Genomic DNA, 26,441 nt, shown 5'->3' on the forward strand with positions numbered 1-26,441 from the left:
GAAACTCTCTACACTAAGCCAGGGCTGTAGTGTCTAAGTTCAGATGTTCATGAATGTCCTTCCAGGAGTATACCCCGGGATTATTCTCTACACGTGGAGGCTCTTGGAATAATCGAGATGGTTTATCGCGGAACTGAAGAACTTAGGTGTCGATCAATTGTCAAGCCGAGATAATTAGTATCAACTGCTTCTGTAATATTGGTTATCAATATTCAAAAGTCCTCAATTGAGATGCACTGTTTGGAACCTTTGGTGTGATAATGAATATTACTGGAGTTTTTCCCAACACCAAACCGTTTTTTAACACCTCGCTACGTGTTTCGATCACCAAGTGATCATCTTCAAGAGGAAGATCAAACTAATCATACTTACAAAGGTATCCTTATTTATACCACACAGGGTGTTTAAAATTCGATACTCACCATTGGGATTTCGGAAACTATGAAAATACGAAAATGGTTAAATTGGGGCAAAGTTGCACATTTAGAAAGTTCTGAAGTTTCGAGTATATCCGGAGATATCCGGAAAAACAGAAATTTCGAAAAATGGTATTTAGTTTTTTGTGGCTTTATTTTTCGAAGGATTCGAAAATAAATTGCACTTCCACGTTGCCACTTTTTCCCTGCTACATAATGGTGTTTTCAGATTGGCTATTCGACGTTTCGTCTTCCGGCCACATCATCAACTTTATTTTTTCTTTTGGACGCTACATTGCATTCTTTGTGTTTTGAATAGAACCAGACTTTTACCTTTCCAATGATGTATCATAAGTTATCATTCTTTTTCGAAAAATTTGAGGTATTGAAAAATATTAATTCTTATCATAATAGGCTTTGACTTTGATGTTTCTAAATTTGATTTTCAATTTGTTACACTCAATGACATTTTGTTATTGTACAGTCATTGAATTTTTGGCGAAAAATGGCTTTCACGAATGAAGAAAAAGAGATATGATACAAATTTATTACAAATATTATACAGTGTTAGGACATCGGAAATGTATTTAACCTTGTATTCCGAAAGACGACAACCACATCGAACTATGTTCAAGTTATTGGATCAAAATCTCACCGAGTTTGGTTCATTTGAAAAGCCGAGGAAAAAATATGGAGACAGAATGGACCAGAAAACTAAAGAAAATTTACAAGTTACAATAAAATTAATAATTTGCAGATAAACATGAATCCAGGGAAATCTACACGTCAAATTCCCTTCGAAATGAAAACTTGTCATACAAGTGTTTGGAGCCATCTCAAAAAGAGCGGTTCAAAATTTTACAAACTACACATATCTCAATTATTGCATCCAGGTGATCCCGAAAGACGATTAGAATTTTGTAATTGGCTAATAAGACCGGATTTTTCTGTTTTCCTGGAAAATATAATTTGGATAGATAAAAGCACTTTTCCGAATTGTGGGATATTCAACCGAAATAACGAACACATTTGAAATTTTGAGTCCTCATTTATTTGACGGAATTCTGAATGAAAAAACCTATCACCAGTTTTTAATGTCGATTTTTGAAGACTATTTGGATGATCTACCTTTGACTAACTATAACAACATCTGGTTTCAACATGATGGTGCTCCACCGTACACTACCAGACGAGTATCTAATTACCTGACTGAAAGGTTTGGTGATAAATAGATAGGGAATAATGGGCCGGTGAAGTGGGCAGCAAGGTCTTCAGACTTAAGTCTTATGGATACATTCTTATGGGGTACACTGAAAAATGGAGTTTATGGTCAGAGGGAATATTAAAATATTAAGGATCTTCAACACAGCATTGTTAGGGCGTTCGAAGATTGAGGAGGGAAATTAATCGTGCAGTGAATAATATTCGAAGAAGGGCAAAGTTGTATCATGAACAAGGCAAGCATTTTAAGCATTTGATGTGATTTACTTTTGTCTTTACATGTTAGTTAATTATTATTTTTTTAAAGTTGAAAAGGACAATGTCCTAATTTACCTCATACACATCTAATTTACCAAATTTTGATTGTTGATTCTGTCTCCGTATTTTTTCATTGGCTTTTCAAACGAACCAAACTCGGTGAGATTTTGATCCAATAACTTGAAAATAGTTCGATGTGGTTGTCGTCTTTCGGGATACAAGTTCAAATACATTGCCGATATTCTAACGCTATTTGTATCGTATTTGTAATAAATTTGTATCATATCTCTTTTTTCTTCATTCGTGAAAGCCATTTTTCGCCAAAAATTCAATGACTTGTACAATAACAAAATGTCATTAAGTGTAACAAATTGAAAGTCAAATTTAAAAACGTCAAAGTCATAGCCTAATATGATAAGAATTAATATTTTTCAATATCTCAAATTTTTCGAAAAAGAATTATAACTTATGATACATCATTAGAAAGGTAAAAGTCTGGTTCTATTCAAAACACAAAGAATCCAATGTAGCGTCCATAAGAAAAAATAAAGTTGATGATGTGGCCGGAAGACGAAACGGAATAGCCAATCTGAAAACAGGGAAAAAAGTGACAATGTGGAAGTGCAACTTCCACATTGTCACGGATCCTTCGAAAAATATATCCGGAAAAAAATAAAAACCATTTTCCGAAATTTTTGTTTCTCCGGATATACCTGGAATTTCAGAACTTTCTCGACGACATATTGTTAGTCAGGTAAATGCGCACTTTGCTCCAATTCAACCATATTCGTATCTCTCATAGTTTTCGAGATCGCAATGGTGAGGGTCGAATTTGAAACACCCTGTAGATACCTGTTCTAGGTACCTGTGTCTTGAGTGTCTCAAATTAATTTCACATCATTGCCCTATCTACTAATCTTAAATTAATTTTACAATGTGTCTTTATATAATAGTCAGATAAATCTAAATCTCGAAGCGAGAGGTGTAACTGTTACACCTCCCGAAGCGAAGCAGTAACTCGTCTTGATAACGCCATCTGAGATGATGGCGAAACGTCGACTATCGAATAGTACACAACGGATGAACAGCCGGAAAAACAACACATCATATTCTACCATCCGTGAAAACCTACATTGTAATATATATATATATATATATATATATATATATATATATATATATATATATATATATGTTTTTTAATTACTTTTCCAATGATATGTCACATTCATTTATGATGGTTGGATTTCTGAACTAGACATCATCAAAAATGACCTTCAACGGAAGGGTCACTCCTGAGTGATGGTAAAACAGGCCTTAGCTAGAAGACAACAAGAACTCCACAAGGAAGAGAAGCCGCCACAACCAGTACTTGTACTTCCCTACATCCGAGGATTATCGGAAAGGATCAGAAGGATTGGGTCCAAGTATAACATCAGGACCTGCTTCAGATCTGGGAACACTATCCGTAGCAGCTTCACGAGAACCAGGCCACCAAACACGGACTGTGATTCCAAAAATTGCATTTACCGGATACCCTGCGAGTGTGGAGAATCATACATCAGTGAAACTAAGAGGCCATTGATCGTTCGCATTGCTGAGCACAAGAAACACACATAGCGAGGAGAAACCAGCAAATCCGGAATAGCAGAGCATGTTTGGACTCATCAACATAACATCAAGTGGGCTCAAGCTGAAATCATCCTGTGGCGTACTTACTTGAAAAATGAAATTTCTTAAAAAAAGTTTCAACATCAACTTTATCTACGTCACAAACAAGGTGTGGATTCGAATTCTTGAGATCTGATTGAAAATTTCGAAATGTTCTTTAGTAAACTGAGAGGGCGCCAGCCAATAAATATACTTATATAAATTGACGAGGAATAGGGAATCAAACATTCGAGAGGTGTAACAGTTACACCTCTCGAAGCGAAGCAGTAACTCGTCTTGATAATGCCATCTGAGATGATGGCGAAACGTCGACTATCGAATAGTACACAACGGATGAACAGCCGGAAAAACAACACATCATATATATATATATATATATATATATATATATATATATATATATATATATATAAATATATATATATATATATATATATATTTATATATATATATATATATATAAATATATATATATATATATATATATATACTTTCCATTTTAAATATAAAAATTGGATGCGCTTCCAGTCATATTTGGTGTTATATTTGGTTTGATACTTGGTTCCGGGTCACCCGTTATAGCTTGTTAAAATGATATTTTTTTTATTAGATTTACCTGACTATTACATAGGGATACATTTTAAAATTAATTTAAGACTAGTAGATAGGGCAGTATTGTGAAATTAATTTTAAATAGCTTATAATATTTCAACTATTAGATTTATCTGACTATTATATAAAGACACATTGTAAAATTAATTTAAGATTAGTAGATAGGGCAATGATGTGAAATTAATTTGAGACACTCAAGACACAGGTACCTAGAACAGGTATCTACAGGGTGTTTCAAATTCGACCCTCACCATTGCGATCTCGAAAACTATGAGAGATACGAATATGGTTGAATTGGAGCAAAGTGCGCATTTACCTGACTAACAATATGTCGTCGAGAAAGTTCTGAAATTCCAGGTATATCCGGAAATATCCGGAGAAACAAAAATTTCGGAAAATGGTTTTTATTTTTTTCCGGATATATTTTTCGAAGGATCCGTGACAATGTGGAAGTTGCACTTCCACATTGTCACTTTTTTCCCTGTTTTCAGATTGGCTATTCCGTTTCGTCTTCCGGCCACATCATCAACTTTATTTTTTCTTATGGACGCTACATTGGATTCTTTGTGTTTTGAATAGAACCAGACTTTTACCTTTCTAATGATGTATCATAAGTTATAATTCTTTTTCGAAAAATTTGAGATATTGAAAAATATTAATTCTTATCATATTAGGCTATGACTTTGACGTTTTTAAATTTGACTTTCAATTTGTTACACTTAATGACATTTTGTTATTGTACAAGTCATTGAATTTTTGGCGAAAAATGGCTTTCACGAATGAAGAAAAAAGAGATATGATACAAATTTATTACAAATACGATACAAATAGCGTTAGAATATCGGCAATGTATTTGAACTTGTATCCCGAAAGACGACAACCACATCGAACTATTTTCAAGTTATTGGATCAAAATCTCACCGAGTTTGGTTCGTTTGAAAAGCCAATGAAAAAATACGGAGACAGAATCAACAATCAAAATTTGGTAAATTAGATGTGTATGAGGTAAATTAGGACATTGACCTTTTCAACTTTAAAAAAATAATAATTAACTAACATGTAAAGACAAAAGTAAATCACATCAAATGCTTAAAATTCTTGCCTTGTTCATGATACAACTTTGCCCTTCTTCGAATATTATTCACTGCACGATTAATTTCCCTCCTCAATCTTCGAACGCCCTAACAATGCTGTGTTGAAGATCCTTAATATTTTAATATACCCTCTGACCATAAACTCCATTTTTCAGTGTACCCCATAAGAATGTATCCATAAGACTTAAGTCTGAAGACCTTGCTGCCCACTTCACCGGCCCATTATTCCCTATCTATTTATCACCAAACCTTTCAGTCAGGTAATTAGATACTCGTCTGGTAGTGTACGGTGGAGCACCATCATGTTGAAACCAAATGTTGTTATAGTTAGTCAAAGGTAGATCATCCAAATAGTCTTCAAAAATCGACATTAAAAACTGGTGATAGGTTTTTTCATTCAGAATTCCGTCAAATAAATGAGGACTCAAAATTTCAAATGTGTTCGTTATTTCGGTTGAATATCCCACAATTCGGAAAAGTGCTTTTATCTATCCAAATTATATTTTCCAGGAAAACAGAAAAATCCGGTCTTATTAGCCAATTACAAAATTCTAATCGTCTTTCGGGATCACCTGGATGCAATAATTGAGATATGTGTAGTTTGTAAAACTTTGAACCGCTCTTTTTGAGATGGCTCCAAACACTTGTATGACAAGTTTTCATTTCGAAGGGAATTTGACGTGTAGATTTCCCCGGATTCATGTTTATCTGCAAATTATTAATTTTATTGTAACTTGTAAATTTTCTTTAGTTTTCTGGTCCATTCTGTCTCCATATTTTTTCCTCGGCTTTTCAAATGAACCAAACTCGGTGAGATTTTGATCCAATAACTTGAACATAGTTCGATGTGGTTGTCGTCTTTCGGAATACAAGGTTAAATACATTTCCGATGTCCTAACACTGTATAATATTTGTAATAAATTTGTATCATATCTCTTTTTCTTCATTCGTGAAAGCCATTTTTCGCCAAAAATTCAATGACTGTACAATAACAAAATGTCATTGAGTGTAACAAATTGAAAATCAAATTTAGAAACATCAAAGTCAAAGCCTATTATGATAAGAATTAATATTTTTCAATACCTCAAATTTTTCGAAAAAGAATGATAACTTATGATGCATCATTGGAAAGGTAAAAGTCTGGTTCTATTCAAAACACAAAGAATGCAATGTAGCGTCCAAAAGAAAAAATAAAGTTGATGATGTGGCCGGAAGACGAAACGTCGAATAGCCAATCTGAAAACACCATTATGTAGCAGGGAAAAAGTGGTAACGTGGAAGTGCAATTTATTTTCGAATCCTTCGAAAAATAAAGCCACAAAAAAATAAATACCATTTTTCGAAATTTCTGTTTTTCCGGATATCTCCGGATATACTCGAAACTTCAGAACTTTCTAAATGCGCAACTTTGCCCCAATTTAACCATTTTCGTATTTTCATAGTTTCCGAAATCCCAATGGTGAGGATCGAATTTTAAACACCCTGTGTGGTATAAATAAGGATACCTTTGTAAGTATGATTAGTTTGATTTTCCTCTTGAAGATGATCACTTGGTGATCGAAACACGTAGCGAGGTGTTAAAAAAACGGTTTGGTGTTGGGAAAAACTCCAGTAATATTCATTATCACACCAAAGGTTCCAAACAGTGCATCTCAATTGAGGACTTTTGAATATTGATAACCAATATTACAGAAGCAGTTGATACTAATTATCTCGGCTTGACAATTGATCGACACCTAAGTTCTTCAGTTCCGCGATAAACCATCTCGATTATTCCAAGAGCCTCCACGTGTAGAGAATAATCCCGGGGTATACTCCTGGAAGGACATTCATGAACATCTGAACTTAGACACTACAGCCCTGGCTTAGTGTAGAGAGTTTCGACAGTCTGAGCAAAATGGCTTGCATAACTTGATAACTCCGAATGATGTTTGAAGAGTCCTTGTGGACTCAAGAACTTTGATAGTGCCTACCCGAGTATTTGAATGGATATATAAGCAGAGAGGGTCAAAGAGAGGAGTCGGTGGAAATAAGGAAAACCGACTCATCAGTAAATGTGTAATGCACGATACTGTTTAAGTGAAACCTCCAATTTTTTTATTCTACCTGGAAGCTATCCGACTTGTCCATTTTTTCCAAGCCTCTGGAAAACACTGCAGTTTCATAGGCTCATTGCGTTTTCCTCATCTATTTTATGACACACATTCCAACAATCTTGTGGAAAGGTACTTTTGAATCTAGGCAGTCCTAGGGTTTGTGCCTTGAAAACTAAAAAGTTTTAGGCGTTTGCTTGTTTCTCAAATAATTGATTGGAAGGTAGATTGAATACTAGATATTTCTTCTTTTCATTAGTTTGGACATCCATTGTCTAATATGATATATGCTATAAATGGTTTTTGAATCCCTGAAAAAATGTGTAAAAAATTGAAAAGATTAGCTAACAAAGAATAATTATATTATGCAAAAAAAAACTGAAATTACGATGAAATAAAATACAAGCCACAACCAAAAAATAAAAAAATTGAACTATTAACACGAGATGAAAAATGAGAAATGCAAATTAAAAAATTGAAAGATTCCGAACCAAGTTACTTCACGACGTTTCGATTGTTGGTATCCACAATTGTCTTCGGACGATAACTGTTATCAAAATCGAAACGCCGTGAAGTAACTTGGTTTGAAATCTTTTAATTTTCTAATTTTCATGTCGTGTTAATAGTTCAACTTTTTTTTTGGTTGTTGCTTGTATTTTATTTCATAGTAATTTCTGTTTTTTTGCTTGATATAATCAAAGCTGCAAGGTACTTGAATAATTATTGTGTATAAGTGTCTTTAATTTCTGCTTTTCGTTCAGTTTTCTAGTTATTTGCTTACTAACATTGAGAAAGTGTACATAACCTCAAATAATGTAGTGAAAAATTTGTTTGAGAAAATGTTTACAATCACTTCTTATTCTAACCTGATAATATTTGTGTTTTTAGGTCCGAAAGATATTCTTATGGCGATTCAGCTATTGGATATGTTCAAGTAAATAGGGAAGCAAACATATGTGTAGTGAAAGCTCGTATTACTCCCGAACATAATGTGAAACAGAAGTCTTACTCTGTAACAGCAGTATGTGATGAAGCTGAACAAAGAATTGTCTCTGCAGAATGTAAAGATTGTGCAGCACATTTAGGTACATATAATTGATTGGTAAAGTATTATTTAGAGGGCACGAATGAATATTAACACAAGTTGCAACTTACACATTTTGTTTCATAAAAATAAGAGTCTGATTTCAAAATGTGATCATGTTTTAACCAGAAAATTTAATTATTATATATATTTTTAATTTTCAGGTGGGTGTAAGCATGCACTAGCTTTTATAGCTTGGCTGCACAGGCGTAGCAAAGACCCTCCCTCTACTAGTATCGACTGTTACTGGAAGAAGTCCAAATTATCCACGATAGGTACAACCCTAAAGTATATAGATAGATAGATAGATTATATTAGTTCTTTGATACAAAGACCCTTACGGGTGTAGAACATGTCAATGTATAAAGGAGTATGATAAAAATTACATAAAAATAAAAAATATAAAATGAAAAAAATATGTATATGAATAAACACATTGCATACTACAAGACATTTCAGACAAACATATAGTACAATAATAACATTGTAAAAGTATACAAAACAGTCAGACAAAGTCAAAGTCTATCAGCGAAATATTCTTCTACCGAATAATAAGCCTTTGATAAAAGCATGATTTTTAGTTCCTTTTTCATTTTTCTAACAGGCAAGTTTTTGATGGAATCAGGTATTTTGTTATAAATATTAATCACAGAAAAAAGAACATTTTTCTGTACAAAATAAAAACGTGTCATTAAGTTGAGAAGACTGTTTTTATTGCGGGTATTATGAGAGTGATTCCTATCAAAAATTTCAAATAATGACATGTTTTCTTTAACAAAAATAACACATTCATACACATACATACTTGTAAGAGTAAGAATTCTCTTTTCAGTAAATATTTCCCAGCAACTCTGTTCTAGGTAGATTGAAATTTTTTCTCAAACATTGTTTTTGTAGAATGAATATTCGCTGAGTGTCCACAGACATTCCCCAAAGTATGATACCATATCTAATGCGACTTTCAACGTATCCATAGTATGCCAGTAGTGCTGCATTTTGAGAAATATTTTGTGATATGACTTTCAAAGCAAAACAGTATCTTGATAAAGTTGTTGCAATATTATTTATATGACTCTTCCAGTTCAATTTTGAGTCAATTGTTAAGCCCAGAAAAGACAATTAAGGAGAAGATCCCAATGTTGTTGATCCATTACTGAGATTACAAACACTAATAGTACCATTTCGTGTGAACGTTATGGCATGCGTTTTATTGGTATTCAATTTCAGATTATGGGCTGAAAAGTAGTTTTCTAGCAGGTTCAGGGAGAAAAAGATATTGTTTTTTTCAGAAGAAGCATCATCTGAACTAAAAATCACAGAGCAATCATCAGCATATTGCACCATAAATTCATTCACAGCGTCTGATACGTTATTAGTATATAATATATAGAGTAAAGGACCCAAGATTGACCCTTGGAGTACCCCTCTGATTATTTTCTCTTTAATTGATGTTATTAGTTTGCCGTTCATTTAATCCCTTTGAATCACGCACTGCCTTCTATTTTCCAGATATGATTTGATTAATTTGAGAGTCAAACCTCGTATACCATAATTTGACAACTTGACACCCAATATTTCATACTCAACACTATCGAAGGTTTTTGACAGGTCCAAATTAACAGCTGTTGTAATTTTATTTTTGTTGATGGAATTTATTATGTTACATAAAGCCTGATAGGTTGCTCTACTGGTTGATTTCTTTTTCCTGAAACCATTCTGGGTATCAGACAGAAGATTATTCCCCTCCAGAAAGGTTATTAATTTCATGTATATACATTTTTCAAAAACTTTACTGATATTGGGAAGAAGTGCAATAGGTCTGTAGTTGCTGAGCTCACTTTTTTCGCCTTTTTTATATATAGCTCTCACATATGCTATATTTAAATTATCTGGAAAAATACCCGTTGAAAAACATAGATTAATTATATGTGAAAAAGGCTTACGAATCTCATGTGCTATGTTTCAGTAATTTGACAGGGATTCCATCTTCGCCTACTGATTCAGTGTTCTTAAGGTTTTTGATGTCATATATTTCTTTCGAATCAACACGTTTGAAAAATATGCTTTGTTTGTAAACGGGAGAGGTTAGAAAACCACTTCAATGATTTTGATTTGTAATATTTGGACAATTATGTAAGAAAAAATTGTTGACTTTGCAAAGTGCTTTTTTTGCCATTTTCATTCAGAAAAACATTATCTATTACAGAATCAAGCTGCTTCTTTCCACCACCAGTATAGTTCTTTACTAGATTCCATACTGCTTTAGACCTGTTAGAAGATGATTGCAGATATTTTATATTGGCCATTTTTTTGCTTCCTGTACTACTTTTTTAAGTATTGTGCAGTATCTTGTGTATGTTTCTTTAGATATGATGTCATTCCTTTGAAGTCTGTATAAGAGCTATAGAGTTAGGTAGTAGTTCAAAAGCCAAACCTGCTCCATCTGCCAATACTCAAAGCCTACTGCCAACTTTAATAAACCATAGCAAAAGCATCGGTCACATGGAAAGTCAACTCATGAAATACTACAAGGAAAAAAGCAGAGTAGAAAAATTATCCATTCATCATTTAGTAACTACACTACCAAATAAACCGGCTAACGCCACAGAGTTCATCAACTATTGCAGGAGTATGATGGACACATCATCTTGCAATGAAGCTAATCTAGCTATAATTGATCAGAATGACTGTCCCCTGTGGCATGAGCTACGGTATGCTAGGATTACTGCTTCGAAGATGCATGAAGCAGCACACTGCAAAGTTTTCGAAGGCACCTTATGTGAAAGTATAATGGGAGCAATTAAATTAAAGGACACAGAGGCGATGAAAAGTGGGCGTTTGCTAGAGAAAAAAGTATTGAAAGAAGTCGAAAAAAAAAATGAAACTAAAAATTGATGGGTGTGGTTTGATCTTAAACCCTAATTATTCCGTATTTGGTGCATCTCCTGATGGTGACAGTATTAATTACAGTATTGAAATCAAATGTACATCATCTGAGAAAGCCATGAATAGATATGTTTCAAAAGATGTTATGTCCTCAAAATATATGGCTCAGGTCCAAATGCAGATGTATTTTTCAAATAAAAAAAGGGCTTTTCTGTGTTGCACATCATGATTTTGAAATATCGAAGGAAGTAGACATTTATATTGTAAATTATGATAACTATTGTTCAAATATTTTGGAAAAAAGCATGCTCTTCTGGAGTAATGCTATTTTTCCTATTATATGTAAAAATATCAAATAAATCATAGTATGAGGAGCAATTGAAATTTTAGTTGTCAGTTAGCGTTACTTGTAACCTATATTCATTCTATTTGGAGTTTGTACATTGAAAATAAGGTACCTTCCGGGTGTGCCACACCAATATGAATAAAAATAAAACACTTGAAAATTTTATTTATTTTTTTATTGAAACGTTTTGCATACTGATTATGCCACATGCTCTTACTATTACTTCATCTACTATCGGAAGTAAGCTGTGATGTATACATACATGCGTGAGGCAACAACATATGAAATTCTCTCAACCTGTTTATTACACGCTCTACATGAATTCTTAATGCTGCTGTTCTTTTGGACTGCTTCACCTCATATTTTGTACTTGCTGTAGACTCGAACACTGAAGGAGGCCGAATAAGGGTACATTTTTTATTTTCTATCAAATGAGACAAGTCTTTGAAGCCTCTGTCTGCCATAACAGCTGTGTTTGGAGGTAAACATTCTAGATAGCCACAATTTTCTACTATAATGATGTCAGAAGCCCTTCCACCATATCCTTCTGAAATAAAATTGACTAACCCATCTGGAGTACAAGAAATAAGGTATTTCAGAGTATAACATTTCTTATATTGTGACCAACAGAGACTGGTGGATTGCATTGGACGGTTTTTCAATTTCTCGTACTCTAAAAGCGATAGGTGAATTTTTAACTATGTCAGATGGTTTAGGCCACACAATTAACTTCCTCATTTTTTCTGCTAGAACAATTACTGTTTTCGAAAATATTCTACTTATAGTGCTCTGTGTATAGCCAAATTGTATAGCTAATATGTCAAATGATTCATTTAACTTTATTTTCTTCAAGGTTATTAAAATGTCAATAGTGGGAACTGGGATATTATAGCTTAATAGTTTTATCAAATGGTAACTGTCTTTAGACAGTCCTAACATCATTTCAGGCTCTTTTTCCACAGCGGACAATTTTGTACTACGCATTACATTTTGAAATTGTCTGACCTTGTTATCTTGAGACCAACTCGCTTCGGAAGAAGTAGTTTCTTGTTCATACTCACTAGAGATTGATGAAGATTGAGATAGAGATTGATGAAGATTGAGATGTAATAGATGAATCGTCTGTTGGTTTTGTATCTGGGAATAACTTCCTTTTCATACTGGTATTCTGGGCGGTTTTAATAGCTGAAGTTGATGTGTTTTTAACTGGTACTAGAAACGGTGATAATGCTACATTTTTTGTCTTAGGACCAACAGTGACACCTTTGCTTCTATATTTTAGTGTCTTTGGCTTCATTGTGATAACTTGAACGGCTTTGTCACAATCAAGGCTTTTATTTTCTGTTGAGAAAACGTCGTGTGAATATGAACTAGGACCAGCTTCACAATAATTTATTTCTCTGGTGATTCTCTTGAAGCAACCTAAGTCTTTATCTTTTAAGAGCAGCCTTTTTCACAGGTTTTGGCCTATTTACTTTCTGACACTGAAATTTGTGGGGCACAATACCTTTACGTAGACGTAATGTAACAGGTACCCCTTGTTTATTCATTATTTGGCACTGAATGAAGTTCTCTGTATCCTTTTCTACCTGAAAATGAAGAATAACAGCAGTCAGAAAGATTTTATATTCGAGAAGTAAATATGTTTATTAGTGTTTTAGACTATGACACTAAATATAAATATACCTATGCAAATATAAAAATACTTACATCAAAGTGATCTTCACAACAGTATAAGCAGCTCGTTGTAGACAGTTTCAGGTTCTTAAATTCGTCCCTTTTTATAGCTTTACACCACTTTAATTGAATGTTTGCATTCCTCGGCACAAAAAAAAATACTTTTTAAGGAGCAGTTTTCGTTGTATTGTTGTACTTTGGAACTATGCAGTACTTATACACTGATTTTCCACTACTTTCCATCTTTAATTTATTGAAATTATCAAGTAATACAATATAGAATCAACTATGTTTACTTCTCTGTGCTTTAGATCGCTTTGTTGACATGTACTTTGACGTCACATATTCCCGCCAAATGGTCGACCGTTTGAATTGTCAATATATACAATTTTATACATTTTTTTCTGACTAATTATTCATGTTTTTGGCATCTATCTCATGTTTCCAGTATTTGTATGCATTATATAATCGATTAGAACAATTAGAAAAAAATATGCATGTGACCTATTGCATCTTGCCACTTGAGAATCTAGTTGTGGCTTTTTGAATGGCCGCGACCATTTCCTCCATGACGATTTTGGCCTCATGTAGAATGCTATCATTTTTGCCTTCTTGGTGTTTCTTTCGTCCATTATCTCCTCCAACACTGGCGTTTTTGGTGGAGGCGTTCTATTCGTTGAGTGTCTAGGTTTGAAAATGTCAAACTCATCTAACCGTTCATTATTTATAATTTTCTTGATTTCAATATTTCAGGTTTGGTGTAAACGGGGCCTTAGCATTAATAAAATTCGCCAGAATCTTATCTGCTTTTTTGATAACCGACCTGAAAAATTTATCTTATCGGGTTGTATTCGACAAGAAATTTGTCGAATATGTATGAATTGAACACAACTCACCTCCTAATGCTTATATTTTCCTGATAGAAATATTTTTATTGACAGTGGAATTCGCTTTCCGAAAAAGTCTTTCCACTCAATATTAAATATATTCCAAGTTAGAAATGCTAAATCCTATACACGAATTGTTACTAAATTAGTTTTTTGAGCTTGCATTTGTGTCTATATCACCTATTTTCTGGATTTTACAGAAAAATTTATATCCTTGAGTATAAAAGGCTCCAATTTATAGTTGAATGCATTCACAGGTCACTTTTCATATATCCAATATTAGCACCAACATTTCAATAAATTCCTTGAACAAATTTTTACTGTTATTTTACACCGCTTCAGCACACACATCCGTCCTCGACGAAGGCTGAGAACGAAGGCTTTTTCAAAAATGCACATTTTCGAAAAACATAGTATACCATTGAACGACGTACATAATCCATATGTTTAATATATTTACCTTTTTATTTATATAAGTTACTGACTTACTTGAACCATGTAAGAGTGGCAAGTAGGAGCAAATAAATATCTATCTATCTCTGACTAGATTTTCACTACTATTGTTAGGAAATCATAGAACCTATCATTCATGCATATTTATCTACAAACTCATCCATTGTCCAGAGTCATTATCTCAATTGTGTTTTTATGTACTTTATTGGAAAGTATAAATTAACTATAACAAAAGTTATCTAATTTAGGCAAATCTCCAATTCATTCTTTATGTAATAAATTCAGTCAATTATGTGATCTATTTTCAGCACTCATTATACTGTTTAAGCAAGGAATAAAGAATAATATATTTAATACTTGAATGTTAATCACATCATAAATTGAACAATTAATTTTCTATTATCTTTTCTCCACTATCATGATATGAAATTATTCAATTATTTAATGATGTTTGTATTGCTATTATGAAACCTATGCATTATGTCTTTCACTTGACTACAAGTTCTTGAGTAAAAGTATATGAGTTGTTCGATAATTTTTCTATCATTATTATTGTTAACTGATTATTGTTCAAGCTATCCTGTAAGTGAGTCTTGTACTTGCTTGGACAATGAAGGTTTTTTAAAAGTTTTTCTAACAATTTTTAAATGACATTGTTCCAGCTCATCTTCCATCTACATAAATTCAAATTCTCAATTTATTCCCAAACTATACTAAAAAAAGTGTAGGGATAATTTTATAGAACTTTCTGAAGGAAATAATTTGCTAACCTAACCATTATTACTATGTTATTTTCCTGTAAGTTTTGAGCTATCTAGCACCCCAATGATATTACTTTTTTTATTGTATCCTACTAATTAAACTCTTTCGTTTCATATCAATATCATAAGGCTTACTGTAGAAATGATAAATCGCCATCTTATAGAGGCCGCCATATTGAATTAAAAAAGCGGTATTCAATTGATCATAAATTATCATGAAAACCAAACGTATATGTGAAATTTAGATGATATTGGTGACTCCTACAAACTTTCTCAAAATACTACTAGTCATATAATAATGCACTCACCTGACTTTGATGTAATCTGACAGCAACCATCTGTAGATAGCCTTTGTAGCATGTGTCATGAAACAACGTCCTTTAAAACTAGTTTTCAGCAAAAACCAAGGTAATGCTCCACAATGGTCTAAATGAAAACTGGAAAAGTGAAAGAAAACTAAATAAGTATATTATTCAAGAAAATTACATATAGTTAATGAAGACCTGATTGAGAGAATATTTGAAACTTGTGGTAAGCAGTCAATAAAGCAGTTTCCACACTTCATTTCTAAATTCTAAACAAATTTCGTACACTTCAATGAAGTTTAAAGCGAAGTTTTTATCATACCAGGATCTATTGAATAAAACTGAAAAATAATTTTTAGTATCAGCATTGTACCCGTGAGGAACTGAGGTGGATCGCGAGAGCTGTATAAAAGACCGGATTAAATTTCAGCAAAGTAGAAGATTCATAGACTATTGATATGGAGAACTTTTCACATACATCTAATTTGATATGACCAAACATTAAGAACTTTAATGAGGTTTGATTGCTTCCTTCCTTTCTTTGGAATATTTTTGTATATAAAAACCAATTGAAATTGTACCAAAATCTTAAGTGTTTACATTAATGAATATTTGGGCTGGTCTGAGCAAATAACAAAATTATGCATGAAAATAAATTCAGTCGTGTTTGCCATGAGAACTCTCAATAGATTTCTAAATTGCAGTTCAATGAAAATTATGTATCATGCAAACTTTGAAGCAGCTGCTAAATATGGCATCATGTTTTGGGAAAGCAGTTCTGATACGGAAAAAGTGTTAATCAATCAGAAGAGAACGTTAAGAATAATCTTAAATATGCCATATAGGGAATCATGCAGAAGTATTTTCCGATCAAACAATATATTGACCATTTATGCAATTTATATTTATGAATGTTTAATGTTCTTTTTTAAAAATAAATCTTTGTTTATTATAAATTACATCCCTCACAAATATGAAACTAGGACTAGAAATATCAACTACCCTGTTCATAGACTCACGGTAACTGAAAATAGCCCACAATACATGTGCATTAGATTGTTCAATAAATTACCAGATGGAATAAAAGCATTGGTCAGCATCAATAAATTCAAAAGAGAAATAAAAAGGGTACTCATACATCTGGAACCTATAATATTCCGGAGTATTTTAATCATAATTTTTAAAATTATCTTATATTTCTATTTACACAAGATTATTGTGTCTTGTAACCCTCAGTGACGTCATTATATGTTTATTGTATTGTTGACATATTCTGAAATAAAGATGATGATGATTATTATTATTATTATTATTATTAATCAGTTTTCGGCAATAACCAGATATGATTTTTTCAGTAATTGGTAGGTACAGATTTATATGTTAGAATTATATTATCGTTAGAAAGCAGACCAAAACCTTTTATTTGATGTTAGTTGCTTCGGATGTATTATTTAAATGTTCAAGAGAGTATCCAAATAATATGATTATCAAAAGGTGATGTAAGGAGTTACAGCGAAATGTTTTTGAGGAGTTCAATAGGAGAGATCCTAAAGCCAAAACGTTTCTTTCACAAAAAATAATCCCTCCTAAAAATATACCTCTCCCAATTTAAATATGTGTTATATAATGACAAGTAACATTTCAAAAATTAATTCAGATCTTCCTCTGTATCTATTTTTCTCATGATTCATGTGATATGTGTCAAAGTTATTGAGAAATTCCTGCAATGATTAGTAGCATTTCTGTATCAAAAAACTATATCAATGCACCTATGTTATTATAGCATCTGATTCCCATATAAATGGGATTTTCCTGCCCGATTGATAATCTGGAAAAACCTCTAAATTGAATTTGTTCTTCTGTTACGTATGACTGTATTTGTCCTTTCTTGTCTTAAGAGTGTCATGTTTATTAATAATGTAAACAATTGAAGAGTAAATATAGAAACTTGATAAAGACATAATGCCCAATTCAACAAGGGGGCCTTTACATGAAGCTGTATTAGGCGAGTTCAACATGCAGCGTATAACTTTTTTTAATGACAAATAGTTGGCCAGAATTATGGGCTTTTCCCCAGAAAACTAGACCATATGAAAGGCATGACTGAATAGAATAGCAATTTGAGAAAAGTACAGCAATTTGAGAACTTTGATTGACACTGTATTACGTAAGTTTCTGATAATGAAGCAATACGAACTTCATTGTGAGGCTGTATGCTCAACATGATCATTCCAATTGAGTTTTTGATATAGATAGGCACCTAAAGATGTTGTACATGCCGAGGTCTCTAGGGTTTTTCCTTCGGTTTTAAGTAACATACTTTCGTTTTTTTTAAAGTGGTTGACAATATTTCATGGTTAATTTTACTAGTTCGGACATCCATTGTCTAATATGATATATGATTTGAAATCTCTGAAAGAAAAAATAAAATCAAAATTAATAGCTAAAAATAAAAATTATATTGAGCAATGAATAGAATAAAATGAATATAAACGAAAAATTAAAAATTGAACAATTGAAAATGAAATGAAAATTGAAAAGATTTCAAATCAAGTTAATTCACGACCTTTTGACTGTTAGTATTCATAATCGTCTTCGAGTCATGAGGAATAGTCCAGTCATCACTTGAAGACGATTGTGGATACTAACAATCGAAACGTCGTGAAATAACTTGATTTAATATCTTTCTAATTTTTAATTAATTTTTATATCATTCTTAATTGTTCAATTTTTAATTTTTGCTTATTTTCATTTCATTGTATTTATTGCTCAATAAAATTGTTATTTTCAGCTATTCATTTTAGTTTTTTATTTTATTTGTTCTTTCAGAGATTTCAATATCATATTAGACGATGGAAATCCGAACTAGTAAAATACTTTCATTTACTGTTACATTTTTCATGCTAAATTGGACAGCTATTTACATGTTTACATTAAAAAAAATTATTATTGAATCTCCAAGACTCATTGTATGTGATTTGTAATTCTTTCTTTGATTGTCCTGAGAGAATTAAATTTAGTATCATTCGCATAAAGTATTCGATAGACTGTTTTGATTAGTTCTTTGGGTAGGCCAGTCATAAAAATATTGAATAATGTGGGCGATAAACATGGTGATGTTCCTGTTTGAATTTCAATAGGTTCTCATCTAACCCCGATGATCTCAACTTGCTGGCTTCTACTTGACAGATATGGAATTATCCAGTACAAACAAGGGCCTTTAACACCTTTCTGATATAGTTTAGCTTCTAATAAATTATGTTCAACTTTGTCATATTGACGAATACTTCCATATTTTATTTTTTGTTCAATGCTTCCTTGGCGACATTTTAACTCTAAACCCATGCTGAGATCCATCTAGAATATTTAATTTTTCAAGATAGTTGTTGGGTCTTAAATTGTAACAGTATTAATATATTTTACCTATATGACACTGAATCGCTGCCGCTTTATATTTTTTGGACAGTATTAATATATTTTACCTATATGACACTGAATCGCTGCCGCTTTATATTTTTTGGCTCTCCTTCTATTCTTCTTATTTGTACAGTGAGATAACCCTTGAGTACTTCTACTAAATATTTTCAAAAGGGTATCTGCCTTCACAAAAACTTCTATTTATTAGAACGCTAAGTGGGTATGATAAAATATTACTTACATCCTTCATGATGTTTTCTGGTTTATCATGTACACTCGGTGATTTTACCAACTTTCATGATAGTCCTATAATATTCTTAGGGATCGGTGCGGTGCAGATAGAATGAGCGGAGCTGAGAATTAATATTTGAGATATGACTTATGTTATTATTTTAATTTTTCTCTACAAAGTATTGGTTGAAATAGTAAGATATATATTTACCATTTCTTATAACTTTGCCTTTCCTATTTTCTATTGCAATTATATTATTTTTATTTTGTTTGTATTTTCTTTCATTATATTCCACCATTCGCGATTCATGTTATTGAAGTTCAGTATCCTGTAAATGTTTTCTTTGTAAAAGTGACTAAGTTTTCGTAATATTTTTTCATTATGTCTCAGTGCATAATTATTATTATTTAATATTCTTGCGGTTTCTGCTGTGTCCCTAAAAATTTCTGACAGATCTTTGATTTCTGGAGTTATGTATTTACTGAGAAGGATAACTCAAATACTTACTTCAAGAAATTTGTTGTAAAAAGGAGAGAAAGATCACTGACAGTCTCTTTTATAATCTAAAATAGTAACCCAGTCTACAGGCAATATATTTTCACTAAAATTATGAATCCTGTCTTGACAAAATTTTCTACCCATCGTATTGAAGTTATCAGTTTCCTGGCTGATATCGAAAGAATTTAATTAATATGTATAATCTGATATTTTTGTAACAATTGGAATATTGGTAAAGATGTTATCAATGCAAGTTTTACTGAACTATGTAATACATATAGGAAGTATAGCTGTTTTTTTTCATATCTTACCCACTGATTATGTTGAGCAACATTTGCTTTTGCAAGCGAGAGGAAAGATGATCCACATTCACATCTCTATATATTAGATATGAGTAATAATTTCAATAAATATCATTCACGAATTCGTCCAACTTTGCCACAAATAGTTCGAAATCAGAATTTTGTTTTTGATATATTGTACATATAATGATTTTTCCCACCTCAGATTAATTGGTTTATATACAGCATACTTCAAAAAGTTTTCCTATACACATTCTGCTAAAATATAGTTTTCCAAATGTTATGTCTTCTGCGACAGTATGCGTTCATTTCCTTATAGTTGCCAAAGCTCAAATTCTCCATTCCTGTCTTACACCTTGTTTCAGGCGTCATGCTTCGCGAGTAATATTTCTAATCTGGAAATTTTTTTGGACAATCCCTGTATATTCATGTTCATTATACTAAAGGAATTTTGGAGCTAGAGCTGTGATCGTGTGATATTATGTGGTCAAATGGTTGTCCTCCGCTGGGTTCTTTATTCATAAAAAAATGATACGGAGCTTTGTATTTTCAGATAGGTTTTGTGTTGCGTAGTTTCTCTTTCAGAAGGTGTCACTCTAGGACAATTTTCTGATTGATTCGGCCGTTACTTAATGAAGATCCATAGTAATTTCAAAAACTAAATGTGATATGTTTCAAAATAAAGTTTGTGAAGATCAAATCGAGAGCTTAGTTTTTGAAAAAACTATAGGTTGACATTGAATCTAATCTGTCAAACAATTTGTTTTTTGGCCAAAAACAGGTGTTGCCTAAATTGAGGTTCTAGTTTCACTATGATTGGTTATCAGTTTGTCATGGGTTGCCAACTTTTTGACACCTATGCTATTGAATTTAGTAACTTTTCAATTCCAATGCATCAGAAACTTTGGTCCATATAAGGCCTTGTCGCCACCTCCACTTGCTGTTCTATATTTAGTTTTCCTTCCCTTTGTTTCCTTGAAAGCTTCATTATTTTTATCATTTTCTACCTCAGCTATATCACTGGTTAAGTGTATAATCTCATTTAGCTTCTGTCTGGTTTGGACTTGCATGATTGCAACATTGAGTTGATCAGTCCGTATTTTTGCTCGTGTTGGTATATGAGAATTCCCTGATGGTAAAACTTGTTTATTTATTGGGAAAGAGAGTTTTTGGCCTTCTAATTCTCCATCTTGACACAAAAAATGTATGAATCTTCCAAAGAATGGAAGGAAGCAATCAATTTCAAAAATTATCTCTTCATAAAGATGTTTAGATCATGCAAAGTAACTTTCAGACACAAACTGGAAGAAAAAGTCCTCTCAAAACAGCTATTAAATTACACGGAATAAAAATACTTTCTAAACAAATACTTTTATATGAATGCTGAATTATACGAAAAACACTTTTCTCTATTCCGCTTGTATTCCAAACATTAGTAATGAAATCGAATCAGATATCATTCACAGAATTCCTTTACAATGCAAGAAGGAAAATTCCACTTACATGGAACACTGTCATCCTCACTGTAGACATCCAATCATCCGCCGTAAGAAACTTGCCTGATCGGCTCTTCAGTAGCAAATACGGATAACATTAAAAAAAACAATTCGTTCATAATGACGACTTTTTGTCACGGAATGAGTTGAATCCACCCATGTCGTCGATGACAGTACCCAAGTAACATTCAATTGCTTATTTGATTGAATCCCAGCCATACGAATCTTGTTTAAATAGAATTCAAGTTAACTTAGATACTTTAACTTAGATTTTAGCTTAACTTAGATTTTTTAAATATTGAAAAGAAATGGCCCTAGGTGTCTTCTTTGTGGTACACCCCATAAAACGTTAATTTCATGAGATATGTCCTTTACTTTTACATATTGAGATCTGTTACTAACATAGCTTATCGGCCATTCCGGTATTTTTTTCAAAAAATCCAAATCACAAAATCCAATTAAGTTAACTTAGATACCATTTTTTTAAATATTGAAAAGATATGGCCCTAGGTAGCTTCGTTTTTATTCAAATATAGAACTAGGGAATTTAAGTCTCCCAAGTTGGCTACCTTTTTCATTTTATGTTTTACGTTGTTAAGTTGTTTACGTTGTCAGTATTCGTCATTGTTTTAAATGCGCAATAAGGAGAAGCATATTGGAATCAGTATTGTTAAAGTGAGTTCATACTGTTATGTCTTCAAAAGAGGGAGAATTGCGTCATCTGCTTTTCATGGCCTATAAAGGCTTTCATGCTGACTTGCCGAAATTTGAAAAACGGCTAAAGAAAAACTAATAAAGAGAAGTTTATAGAACATATAAATGATGTTATATGAAGGATCAAGAAAAAGGCCACGAAGAAGAAAGCAACAATGTTTAGTTATTTTAAATGGTGGGCCGGACGAAAACCCGCGTTATCGGAAAGTCAAGAACTTTGCCATTCAACACTCAAAAAAATACAACCTGGATGCCCTGTTCATAGCGACTAATACTCTCGGGCGGAGTGTTTACAACCGAGTTGAGCGTCATCCTGTTGCATGAACATTTTGGTCGTCATCTCGATAACGAAGGAGTTACTATTGATGATTTGGAAAAGCGTAATTTTGAACACGCTGGGGAGACACTTACTAAGGTCCGGATGGAAATGAAAATAGACAACTACGATTTTTTATCGACCTTTTTTTGGGTAATGGTTACCTTCCACAATCTGAAAAAATATAAAAAAATTATAATGGAGAACTTTATACAAGTGTAGAAGGGCAAACTTTTTAGTTTACCCCGATAAGTTACTGCGTAAAAATCAAAGTATTTTTCACAAAGAAAAATCTTCTATTTATCAGTAACTTGTCGTATTTCACAATTTTGCCTATCAAAAAAATATTAAGAAATTACACTTATCTTTTACGTTTCGGAGGCCAAAATCTGCCTCCGTCTTCAGAAATGGATAAAAAATCGAATTAATATGCAGTTATTCCTTTTTTGAGAGTTCTCCATTATAATTTTTTTTTTTTTTTTTTTTTTATATTTTTTCAGATTGTGGAAGGTAACCATTACCCAAAAAAAGGTCGATAAAAAACCGATTTTTTCCACCACAAAAAATGACTTTCGTTGAATACAACTACGATGTTTCAACATAATATAGAAAACCTGAAGATAGCTTGCAGGATCCAGCAGGGCGTGGTATAGCGCTCACGTCCGTGAATCGCAATAGTTCTTGCAACTGGTTCAATGCACGGACGAATCCTTCTGTTCCCGCTTGAGAAGTGCATTGAAATCTGTGAGGTTTACTGTTGATCTGTCGCCTCCTTTGGAATGGTTCTAGCAGATGCATTATGTTTTTTTGTCCATCAGTACAATCTGACCTCATGTGCAACCTGTGGAATCTATTTTACATCAAACAGTGTGCAAATGCACAGTCGTTATATGCATGGCAATACTGCCCAAAATTGTCTTAGACTACGGCCACAGCGACTTGCTACATTGTGCGCCGTTGTGAAACATCGTCTGAGGATGTCGATTTGCTCCACGAAGACCAAGTTGACTCAAGTAGTGTAATAATTCCGGAACCCTCTTCGTTTTTTGAATTAAGTCAGTTTAGTATGAAAAGTACGTTATTCTAATTATGAATGATTTTATTTTTTTTTAGAATGGTTACGATATTATTTTAATTCGATTAGCTTTCCGTTTCTCATTGCATTGCCAAGGGTTAGAAGTTAAAATAACAATGTGATTTTATTTTAAGAGTTTCTAGTGAAAAATAAAGCTGAAATAGGAGAAAGCATGAGAAGAACAATAAATGATGAAGCCAAAAATGTATGTAAAGGCTCGGTGAAATCAAGAAAACGGCGCAATTAAATGTATTAGTGGTAAGAGTGTATTAATTGAGCCTATTTTATGATATTTAAGTAAATGTTTCATTTATATGTGATTTTTAAATATCAATATGAATAAAATAAACAACATACGCATTGCATAGGGTCAGAAATCTTTTATTGTATTTATTATTACCGCAAACGCGAATAGAGCACCTTTCAAAGTGAGTTACATGATGTGTATACTCTAATGTGTAATAAAGTAGCGTTATCATACAAGGATGATAAGCGATTCATCATTCCCAATACCACAAACACATTACCATGGATACTGAGTTCTACCAAACCAGCCCTGAGGTACATTTCAAATTTCTTATCGACGCCCTCAAAACTGTACCTAATCATGAGGTGTATCAGGTAAAGTGAAGGTGGTAAGTGGAGGTGTCCAGGAGTGGCTTAGGTAACAAAAGTGGACTGCTCGGGAGCTATCATCATTCGAACTGCTTCTTCTAGCCTTCGAATATCTACCGAATTTAGTTGGGTCTCTAGCTGTTTTCATCTTCTGCGAATCAAAATTGTAAGTATATTAGTAATGTTTATTATTATGCTTCATTCTATTTATTTTGTGAATTTCTAGTGTGGAGTATGTCTTTTTTCACTGATGCCGGTAAATTCGTGGAAGATAAGGTTAACATCCTGCAAGATGTGTAGGTGCAGCGATCAGGGCTACCAGAGGATATCGTGGACTTCCTAATGGAATTCCAATTTGGACCTTTACTCAGCTCCCTTCTTGAAGAAGTTGTGTTGGTGACGCCTCCCAGACCCGGATGTAGCTGGAAGGAGGATGTTCCTTCGACCACCTCTTCTTCTGAAACGAAGAGCACCACCGAAGGTGCGAAGAAGGGATCGGAGAGTGTCATCAAGAGAGCGGCAGCGAGCGGTGGTGATGATGCCGTTTGCTGCTGCCGAACCGCCTAAGAAGAGGAGACCCGCCGCTAAGTCGAAACAGGTGGAGGCGGCGGTAAAGCCAAAGCAGTCGGAGCTGCAGAAATTCATGAAAATGTGTAATGAGGCTAGTCCTTATCGAGGACCTCGAACCTCTGGCGGGCCCATTTTACGTCGAATACCACTATTTCGAAGGCTGAGATGGCCAAGACAACAAAGCAACCACCGACGGCGCCGCAGATGTCAACTGTTACATGTTAACACTGAGCCAGCCACCACGGTGTCTTTGGAGACCACAGCCGAGCCACATGATCAACCATAAGCCAGTACCATAGCACCTCTGTCACCGACGCCTGCGCCAAATGTTCAAAGGGCAACTTCTGCCCAACCCTCTGGCACCGAGGTGGAGTTACCGACGTCGCAGAGGAGCTCCAGCTTGGTCGAGGACTTGCTCATGACTTCTGCATTAGCTGATCAATTGAAAAGCGAATTGGTATTATAACTGAGTTGTTTGGTACTTTTACTGAACGAGTTATTGAAGTTGAAAAGTCACTCGTTGAACCTGCACCTGAACAGTAGCGAACTGAAACCCTAACTTCATCAGTTCGAAGAAGCCATATAGGAGTAATATGAGTAATGCAAAATGGCAGGTTGTGAAAGAAACACATAAGCCCGCGCGTCGAAATTTTTCCCGTCGATAGACAATAATAAAATAATTTTCTGAATTTGATGGAAAGGCAACCATATGTTAAAAAAATGGCGGTCATAGGTACATCCTTATAGTAATCAATTGTATGTATGATCAAGGCCATTGAGGAATAAAACTGCTGATTCAGTTACTGCAGCTATGGCGAGTGTGTTGAAGGATGCAAAACATGCCCCGAGGAACTTACAATCTGATCACGGTACCGAGTTTTATAATTCAAAATTTTCATCCTTAATGAGTCATATGAATCATTACTCAACATTCGGTACAAAAAAGGCTGCAATTGCGGAAGGAGTTATCAGGAAGTTGAAAAGTTGGCTTTATAGACAATTTTCACTTCAAGGCCATTACAGTTGGTTGAATATTCTTCCTAAAATTACCAGTCTATATAACAACAAATATAATACAATGATAAGATTTCACCCCTTCCCTTTCTCGAAAAATATCGATATGATAAATTGATATGATAATAAATGTGTTTTTATAAAAAAATGGATATTTATAGTCGTAAAACGGTTTCATATGCTACTACTACGCGGAAATTTTCCAACTTCTATTTTTTGACGATTTTTCTTTGGTTTCATACGAAAGACGACACCCAGAGAAGAAAAGTTATCTAATACTACTACTGTTTGTATGTATTTTGTAGACCTGAAAAGGGCTGTTGTCTTATTGGCCAAAACGCCCACGGTTAGTGTGTCACAGGTTTGACACCATTGCATATTATGCAAGTTAAGACTCTTGTGAAATTTGAGGGCGGCCTCTCACCGCC

At 33.4% G+C, this 26,441-nt stretch overlaps 1 protein-coding gene across 3 annotated transcripts in view; it reads right to left on the reverse strand.

The window, feature by feature from the left end:
* Window positions 1-26,441, reverse strand: part of Cpsf73 (Cleavage and polyadenylation specificity factor 73) — a 174,168-nt gene that overhangs the window by 129,514 nt on the left and 18,213 nt on the right. For all 3 annotated transcript variants that reach the window (XM_074186075.1, XM_074186073.1, XM_074186074.1), the window contains exon 4: window positions 15,768-15,896. In XM_074186075.1, the coding sequence (XP_074042176.1) occupies window positions 15,768-15,896 (129 nt within the window). The remainder of the gene's footprint in view (window positions 1-15,767; window positions 15,897-26,441) is intronic.

The sequence above is a fragment of the Leptinotarsa decemlineata genome, unplaced genomic scaffold (genome assembly GCF_025532065.1).
Source record: "Leptinotarsa decemlineata unplaced genomic scaffold, Ldec_3_MD MMD2_tig00078422_RagTag_RagTag, whole genome shotgun sequence".
Classification (NCBI taxonomy): domain Eukaryota; kingdom Metazoa; phylum Arthropoda; class Insecta; order Coleoptera; family Chrysomelidae; genus Leptinotarsa; species Leptinotarsa decemlineata.